Source organism: Lygodium microphyllum, chromosome 17 (genome assembly GCF_053477565.2).
Source record: "Lygodium microphyllum isolate KBCC chromosome 17, Lygodium_microphyllum_v1.1.10, whole genome shotgun sequence".
In the NCBI taxonomy this organism is placed as follows: domain Eukaryota; kingdom Viridiplantae; phylum Streptophyta; class Polypodiopsida; order Schizaeales; family Lygodiaceae; genus Lygodium; species Lygodium microphyllum.
In genome coordinates this window covers 78,383,346-78,393,059 of record NC_141151.1, presented here as the reverse complement: position 1 = coordinate 78,393,059, position 9,714 = coordinate 78,383,346, and the positions used below count along the sequence as shown (strand labels likewise).

The window sequence follows — 9,714 nt, the reverse complement described above, 5'->3', positions numbered from 1 at the left end:
ATCCTCCGATAGCTTTGTTCAGGAGGATTCTCCCTTCAAGCCCCAGATTTTTCAAAACCTTCTCTGAAATCATGGTCCTCCAAAAGCCTAGCCACAAGTAGACTATAAAATTCCATGACCTCAACCCCAAGAGGAGGCTTCTTGTCACAACACCTCCATTTGGAATCAAAGGTTTCAGCATGATGAGACACAATGAATAGACGATCGACAGTTCAAGAGAGACACAATCAGCTCAGCATGTATGCTACTGCTATCTTAAAAAATGCTTAACCCAAGTTAGTTGGTCAAACAGGTGGAGGACTGATTGTTACATTATGTTTCAACTTTTAAGACACCACCCAGACAAAACAGACATGTTTGGTGTCTCTGAAGACCAGGAGAAAGTGAAGAAGTTGGGCCTATTTGCATTATAACCCTGCAGTCCTTGTGGGAAGCCAGAAACAAGCAGTTTTCCACAGGCTCAAGAGTAGAAGTCACATGGAATCTAGTAATCCATAAGGTTAAAGTCATTTTGGAATACCTCTTGTATGTTAGGCAAGTTGGTAGCAGGGCTTTAGTCATGCTAACAAGCTACTTTGACTAAATGACTACTCCAGCGAACTATGTAAATTCTTTGTGCTATTAATATAATACATCTATTCACGTCCAAACAGACATGCATGCAAGCTCACAGGAATGAAAAACCAAGAAGTACAGACTTGCATAAATATAACAATCCAAGGTACCCAAGGCTTATAAGTTCCATATAGCCTTGACCTCTCTTGCCACTTCTATGCCTCCAGATCTTAGATCCAGAACTATACAACAATTGATAGTATGAAAAAACGCCCTTTTGCACTTTAATCCTTCATTAACACTTGCAGGCCTCTCTAAATCCAATTTTATTAACAAAATAAGCTTTGTAAACAACTCTGCTGCTATTCATAATTTATCAAAGCACAAAAGTAACTACTCAAATGATCCAAAAGTTAAAATGAATAAGAAATTTTAATGCTACATGCCTTCTCTTATTATACAACCTCCAGATCATCTTTCCACACTGTCCTTACAACCTCCAGTTCTCTTATTATACAATCTCCTCCATTTTTCTGCACTATATTCTTACAACCCCAGTTCTTATTATACAACCTCGACTTCGTTTTTCCACACTATATCCTTCAGGCCCCTTGAAAAATCCTGATAAAACTGCAATTTGAACAAATATTGGTAAGCAGGAACAGATAACTCCTTGCAAAAATCAGTAAGAAGACCTCTTGCTAAAATTCACTTACATTGAAGTATTCCAAGGTGTCACCACCAGCTTTCCGAACTTCTACAACATAGAGGCATGGAGCAACTTCAAACACCTGAAAATATTGTGAAGACAACAGGTTTAAAACGACAGTTTATCAAAATCAAACAGCTTATATTACAATATGGAATAAAAGATATGCCAACAGACCTCAGTTGCAACTGAAAGATGACCTTTGCGACCAGTTTCTGCACCTTCTAACCTCATCTATTCACCCCCAAAAGGCGATAAAAAACAAACACAAAACTGCATCATTAAGTGCACCCCCAATTTCATGTACATCTTTCAAATTCACAAACCGCTAAGCCCACCTTATAATTTTGCCTTTGTACACTAAAGCCTAAAGGTATGGCAGTTTCCTCCATTTTTGACATAATCTCTGGGGCAGAATGCTTTGATGTGAAATGTAGCTCTCGCTTGACATCCTGAAAAGCATCAAATTATTCAATTTTTGTTTGCTGTCGGTGTGCAATTCTGTGCGTGCATGTGGGTGTGGGTGAGAAGAAGAAAAAGAAGGAAGGAAGTCATACTAAAATCTATTGAAGTCCAAAATGACCTATGACAATAAAATCATGAAAACTAATCCATGATCTATCATCATGATGAACAATATTAACAATACGTAGAGAGAGAGACCTGATTTTTTTCAAACAGTCCAGACAAGTTCAAACCCTTTGATAAAGTAATCAGTTCAAATGCATTGAAAAAAGCAGGTTTTGACACTCCCCCTTCTCCTGTCATTACTAATTGATCCTGAAACAAAAAGAGCACCAGTTCAACCTGACATGCATAAATATTAACCCAAGTGGTTTTGTAACATAAGTTCGTTACCTGACCTTGCCATCATTGAAAACTGCATGGACATCATCCAAAGGCACATCATCATCTTGTACAAACTTAGGTGGTTTATACCCTTTCCTGAACCATGGATCCTGTAATATTTGAGGAATCGTGATCCTCTAAATTCAACACAGTTTAGTACTCTTCTTTTTTTTTTCGTAATTTTAGCACACACACACTCTCTCTCTCTCTCTCTCTCTCTCTCTCTCAAAATGGGTAATTACAGTGTGCTGTACCAGATCCACACGACTACTATATGTCAGACAGAAACTGAAGAGATCACAGCATGCCAGAGAAACAGATGTCCCCTAGTAATGAGCCCTGCATACTCCATGACACTGAACTGCCATGAAGGAAACCCCTCCAGTGACCAATATGACTGCACACTGGATCATGAATCAAAGATCTACACATTCTGGAGCATCCAATTATGCCAGCAGCCCCAAAACAGCAGAAAGGAGAGAACTAGCAGCCTGCATGGCTATGCAGAACTAGCCTTTTTGGGTTGACCAAAAACCCAATCATGTGGATGCATGGTTCACAAAGTAACAAAACTCAAAAACTAGAGATAGCAGAGACTGACTTCTGACACTGGAACGGAGTGTAAACACGCGTTTGATGCGATGGGATTCCTACATGACCTGTCTGAAGGATATCACCTGTCCACTGAAGAGCCAAAAACAGCTGCGCCCACCAACACAGCCCTGCCCACCCACTAACTCTCTGCTCACCACCACCTGCCTGCCCTATACCCCACCTCTGCCCACGATTCTGCACAACACTCCCACCCACAGCTGCCCATCCTTTTGCCCATGAGCCAGCCATACCTGCATCAGCCACCCAACACCCTGCCTCTGCCCTCTTTGAGCCCTGCTCACCTTCCCACCCCACCCAACCATTTCCCCCCTCAACATAGGCGCTCCCTTCCGTCCAACCTCGAAATATGGACGCATATTCAGCTTCTCATCCACCCTTGCAGCCTTCGTAGGATTTCTCCCTCAAGCATCTCCCATACTCCCTCACAACCTCAACAGGTATTATCACAGCATCCTCTGTCTCTAGTTAACCAAGAGGCGTCTGCATCATAAACACATGGAGCTAGCGTGTCGCCCAAGATTGCAGCCAGTCCACCACCATCAGGGGGCTCCATGCAGCCTCCTGTAAATATTCAGCAAGTGCCTTCCTACCAATTCGCTTTACTCTGAACATAGAGTTGGCACTCATGGACAGAGTGACAACCCTTGAGGGGTCTTCTTTGGCCCGTAGAAGTTGGAGACCACGTGCCTATTCACGTTCTTAAGGACTCCATCCAATCGGCTCTTATGGCACCCTAATGAGGGTCACACAAGTGGTACACCTAGGAAAGGGGTGATTGAGGCTCTAGTTCAGCTCACTTGAGCAGATAGAGGTAGTGCTTGCCACCATCCTGCTCGATGTGAGATCTTGAGTGGTGTACTTTGACAAATGGATCAAGGGTTTGTACTACTCATCGCTTGGAAATGGCATTGTCATCAACATCACTTTTCCTAGCCTCAATGACTACTTCACACCATACCTTTTCAAGATTGGCAATGCCTTCAGCCGCGTCATACTATGAAATAAGACATTTGCCGATGCAGTCATGGTTGGCCCACAGATATCCTTCTGTATGAGTTATCATACCCATTGAGCCTCTTGGACTATCAAGATTCCCTCTATCCATGAGGGTTTTCTCACCCATCTGATCATATATACAAGTCTCCCTATCCACTGCTTCACATGTAGGATGACCGGACATCTTGCACTAGAATGCCCTAGGACACACCAACACTAGACCTTCTTCAAGGATGAGGGGGGTGGTAGACCCATGCCATGGAGGAGTGATGCGAAGTGCCACAAATGACACAATGCTAGACAAAGGAGGAGGCATCGCCAGTGACACCGAGAACACACAAATGAGGGATAGGGGCAAGAGCAAAGAGGCCAAGGGCAGTGGAGAGTGTTCAAGGACCTAAGATTGCCAACCCACACGGAAACACCTTAGCCTCCTACAACTTCCATAGATAGTCCCCTCGTGACCTAGAAGATAGAGATTCCACAGTCCCTATTTCCACTAGTGCCATAGATAGATGTGACACAACCCATAGAGGCAATGACACCAACAACCCCCCAGGAGATGCACCAAGTTGCAGATGTACCATGATCTTCTAGACTCTCCACCAAGCAAAGATCTCAAAGTTGATCCAATCTTAGGAACCCAATACCAGGCAAGTGGGAGAAGCTAAGGAGATCCAAGAGAGTAAGCAAGAGGCAAAGGACTTCGATGCACACTGAGGACTTTTTCCCATTACATGCTACAACAAAGCCAACGGAAAGGATACATGAGAGGTGTATGCTAGGAGACAACATAGACAGGGGTGGGCCACAGAGTCAAATTGATCTAAAAGGCTCTGACGCGACCCATGAGTATACTCTCATAGAATGTACGAGACTTCGTAGGATGACACTTTAGGCAACACCATAGGCCTCATGAGGCACGATTTGCACAAGACATTAATGGGAGGATCGATTGATTTTCTCATGTTGGGATCCCATGACTCCAAGGAGAGTCATGTGGGTCTCTATAAGAGTGGAGGGGCACTTATTGGTCTGTTGGTCATTTATGCCTCGATGCTACTTGGGAGGAGGGGGAGGAACTCTTATTTTAAATCAGAGGCCAAGACCCATGGTTTATAGTAGAGTTCGGCGAGGGACCCCACTTCAATGTCACGATTTCATAGCGTCTATTCTACAAGGACAATCTTCGAAAGATAGTCGCACAAATTTGGAGATCTAGACCTTTCTCAACTAGAGGAGTAGCTAGTAATTTGAATGAGAGCCTACAAGAGATCTGTTCTTTCGTCAAGGAAGAGTCCACAAAGAGGAGCCATGGCCTTCTAGAGAAGGAGAGATCCACTGAAGCATCATTGGCTGGCCTACAAAGGGAGGAGGTGAGATGATTAGGATGTAGATAGAAAATTGAGAGGATGCACTTGTGGTGGATCTTATCCTTTCAAACCAGCGTGACTATACACGCCACGCTTCTCTCTACTACCTCCTAACATACAACCTCTCATGTCTCTCTACTAGCTTTGCTACAATGTGTAATGAGGGAAAATCCTCAAAACATACGTCCAAGTCCTCCACCTCCTACTCACTTTGCGAAGTCCCCTTAGCTTGCCCTACCCACTAGGTGTCGAGGACTTAAGATAGGATCAACTTTGGGATCTCTACCAAGCGAGAAGAGAATCTAGGCTATCTAGGAGATGATGGTGCATCTACAGCCTGCTACATAACCTGGGGGGCTACTCATGTCACTACCTCTATGGATCATGTCACCTCTATCTATGGCACTACTAGGGTTCTACAATTGGAGTGCTACGAGCAAGGCAAATTTTGGCAAAGCATTGCATTGCCTCACCCTGATGTTTGAGATGCTCACATTCAAGCACAAGGTTGTCACGTACAAAAGGTACGGTACAATAAAATAGGGTACTAATTGGTACCTTAAGATGTTGTAAGGTACGATACGATATTAGTATGAAAAACAAAACTTGATTATTTTGAACTACAGATGATAGAACACATGTTAAGAGCTAAAATAGCAATGTCACTTGAGTTAGCAAGATGAATACATGAGGGTAGCAAGGCAAAACCTCCTGTTCAACACACTACAAGTAGACAGATGGAAGTGTATACGTAATACATCATACAAAAAAGCAAGTGTAGGGTGGATAGACAAAGAGGCTCTTCTTCTTTTTTTGTGCATGTGAGGCTTGCCTTTTTTTTCCCCTTTTTTTTGGGCGAGGGGGGCCACAAAGAGAGAGAGAGAGAGAGAGAGAGAGAGGCTTGAAATTGTGTATTCATCTAGGAAGTTGGGAGAGAGAGTGAGTGAGAGAGGCTTCAAATTACGATAATAAACATAAAGCTTGGAAGTTCAAAGACATTGTATGGTCCAATCTTCATGGACAAAAAATAGCCTGTTTTTTTGTATGAATTGGTATGGATATGCATGGTACAGTACGGTATGAACCGATTGGAACGAACCAGTCTGTACATAGTACGAATGCAACTATGTTCAAGCCTTGTCTCATGCCAAAGCCTGAGATGCTCACATGCTATAGAGACAATCCCGAATCTCCTTTGGAATTGCCCAGCCACTAGAGTATTCTTGAAAGACATTCTCAGCAATTGCATGCCAAATTTCCAACACAAATTCTTTTGATTAGGTGACATTTTAGGCTTTGAGGACAATTTGGACCCAAAGGAACCACACATTCTTGGGATTTTTCAGTTCTTTCATCCCTATAACTAGCTTGAACATACACTACAACAACCCTTACATGATACCTACCATGTTGGTGATATAGACAATTCTTATATGGGTATGTTTTACAACTATCTTTATTTTTTTCAATAGACTTTCTCATGAAGTCTATTCTCCTGTAAATTAGTGAGATAATAAACAAAGGTTCACAAGAAAAAGATGTGTGATGTTGTCATTCACTCTTTAGGAAAAGAGTTCCTTTGTGATTGCTATAGACTCTGAGATATTGATCAGGATTAGCACTCTCTTCTTTTTGACAATGGTTGTGTTTGCTCTAATATAGTTGACTCTGTAAATTAATACAACACAATACAATACATGGTTGCATTGAAATGTGTGATAAGCTTCTCCTCAAGGAGCATCTCATTTTATGGAGATGTATGCGATGCTCAATTTATGGAGATGTATGCTTGGTTTTGTTCCTTCGGGTTATATGGTTGTTGTCAAAAGGATTGCTCCTACTTGCAATAGATGTGGTGCTTAAATCAGAACACTCCACGCCTTTGCAGCTTTGAATGATATTAATTAGACCAGTCCATGCATTGTTTGGAGCTTTAACTTATGCAGTGCTTTAAATGAGAACAAAGATCTACATGTCATAGATGTGGTGCTTCAAATGAGAATGCTCCATACATTTGTTGGAGCTGTCTTCACTTGCAAGAGCTTACTCATCAGTTGCCTTCCTCTCTCAAACTTCAGTTTCCTTTGATGGGATCAGCAAGCCATTATGGCTTTTTGGATCTTCCCAGTTAGATTGAAATCTTATGCCACTTTGCTTTCCTGGGTATGCCTCTAGACACTAGAGAATATGGGAACTCCGCAATTTGTTCATCTTTGAGGCCATTCTTTATAATGGCGACACATACTGTGCAAGATATCTGGACTGATCTCCCTACAAACTTGTCACTCATCTCTCTAACAATGTTGTCACTTGAGGACTGGATAGACCCCAGCATGATATTTTTCATCCAGTTTGCATGTTGATCATCAATACCATATTGTTGCACTCAAAAAGGAAAAAGTGTGTGAAATACACAAACAGACTGAAACCATGCATCATAAATCCACTACAATTTCCAAATAGGCAGTTAAATGCATCCATGGTTTCTACTTACAAGCTTTGGGTTTGGATTCAGAATCTTTGTAATCAGCCTACGAGCCCCAGGGGAAAACCATGGAGGAAACCTCAGGTCAGCCTTATGAATCTGTTTAAGAAAAATGAACAGCTCTCTAAGATATTGACAAACTAAGTATGATAAAACGAAATCTTACAAATGCTCACCTTCCTATAGAGGTTCATAAGGTTAGAGTCGTCAAAAGGCAAATAACCAGCCATAAGGACAAATAAGATGATTCCACATGACCATATGTCTGCTTTGGCTCCATCATATCCTTTATGAACTATGACCTGTAACAAGCTTCATCAGAATCAAGCTGTTACAAGCTGTTTATGGTATCAGAAAATTACATTGCGCAAGGACAATATCGTATCACAACCTGTTTGTGATTCAGAAAATCGCAGAGCATGTATTTAAAAGAAGTTTTGAGAAGAAATAACAACATTTCAATATACAATACATACCAACATGTACTCAAAGAAATTTTAAAAAGTCACAATCGCCTCCTAAGTGAAATTACTGACATGCATATGATGTAAATGTAGAATTCAAGTTTTATCAAGAGCAAGCACAACCTTTCAATTGCTGATATTAGGCCATAACTATCACAATGCATTCAATGCACCTGATTATTTAACTACTGCTTATCCCCATGGTTAGTTTTATTTCTTTACCTGTGCAGGTAGCCACGATACAGTTGACAGACCACAAGCCCCTTTGGGAACCTAACCAACCATCAAAATTGAACCTGTCGTTGGAATTTGGTTTCTGTTCTAAGGCTTCTTCAGAGGTCTTTCTTTAGTTATCTCTAGCTTTCAACGACACAGTTTTTGAATAAAAGCAAACCCCTCTCCAGGAATTTTTCATTAGTGATCTGCATTATGGATAGGTGATCATGGTTTATTCTCCTTTATTCTCACATTCACAATAAGAACATAATAACTTGTTTGCAAAATATATCTAAGCTGAAAGTGAAAGGTGAAGATTTTAAACTTCTTGATCAATCTTGCATCAAAATCATAAAAGTAATGAGAGCTAAATACATAGGCTCAAAACATAGAGCCTGAGATTAATGTAACTATCTTATCAGTGATCAATCATCACACTTTCATCATCTTTCTAATTATTTCATGAAGAGTATGTACTAGAATGAAATTGGTGATCATTCACACAGATTATTGATTTATCATGTGAATTAAGTTACCATCATCTTATTGAGCCATTGCACAGCTGCATTCCACTAAAATCCTAGAGTATTATCTCTTCCAGACCTGGAGCTTTACTTACCATGGCTATCACTAGGAAGGATGGAATAAAATTGAAACAATGAAATACCTGAGCATCACAGAGGCCAAAAAAAGCTAGGACGAAATATAGTTAGTACACTAGGATTTTACTAAAATCCTAGAGTATGAACTCCTCCAAACCTGGAGCTTTTCTGTCAAGGCTATCACTTTTGAGGAAAGATGAAATAAAGTTGAAACAATAACATACCTCAGCATCACAGAGGCAGAACAAAACCTCAAGGACAAACCTATCAAGCATATATTCATTTGACACCAACAGCACAACAAACCCTGTATCTATGATGATCATCTCAATGGCACAATTCAGGATGTCCTCAATCATCACCAATCCACTCTTAACAGTCACTAATGGGAAAACTGCGGGCCACCATTTTCTGTCAAGTATTAAGAGTAGTTTATTGAATTTAGTAAGCCGGTTCATAAGTCAATTGAATTAGTATCTAGGCTCCTTCTAAATCTCAAGTTCACCACATGATCCCAACAATGATGAGGTCCAAGGTCACTCTGCTATTGTGTCAAGGGGTAAGTCTCTTGTGCCTTGAAATGATGGCTTTGATCTAACTATAGTATGGGCCCCTCAACTGTCAACCAACTGGTCAAGGTCATTGTGCTCAGCAAAGTGCAATGGCACTAGCTAGTTTGACTCTAGGGCATGGGGTAGGTGCAATCTGGCAAGATGACTTTGTGCCTAATGAACTAGTAGTGCCTATGGAAACTGATTTGTGGAAGAAATCCATTATTGCTCTCTATCTCTGTCCCTTTGGGAGAGCTGGTCTCCTATCTCGTAGTAGTGTTGTGGGGCACCTCTAGAGC

General features: G+C 41.3%; 1 protein-coding gene across 2 annotated transcripts in view; it reads right to left on the bottom strand.

Annotated features, from left to right (window-relative positions):
* Nucleotides 1-873: 873 nt before the first annotated feature.
* LOC148022068 (CBL-interacting protein kinase 32-like) overlaps nt 874-9,714 on the bottom strand; it is a 68,566-nt gene continuing 59,725 nt past the window's right edge. For both annotated transcript variants that reach the window (XM_087697679.1, XM_087697681.1), the window contains exons 7-14: nt 7,759-7,884; nt 7,592-7,681; nt 2,128-2,250; nt 1,928-2,044; nt 1,603-1,716; nt 1,442-1,498; nt 1,272-1,346; nt 874-1,185 (exon numbers count right to left, since the gene is read on the bottom strand). In XM_087697679.1, the coding sequence (XP_087553805.1) occupies nt 1,120-1,185; nt 1,272-1,346; nt 1,442-1,498; nt 1,603-1,716; nt 1,928-2,044; nt 2,128-2,250; nt 7,592-7,681; nt 7,759-7,884 (768 nt within the window). In that variant the 3' untranslated portion in view covers nt 874-1,119. The remainder of the gene's footprint in view (nt 1,186-1,271; nt 1,347-1,441; nt 1,499-1,602; nt 1,717-1,927; nt 2,045-2,127; nt 2,251-7,591; nt 7,682-7,758; nt 7,885-9,714) is intronic.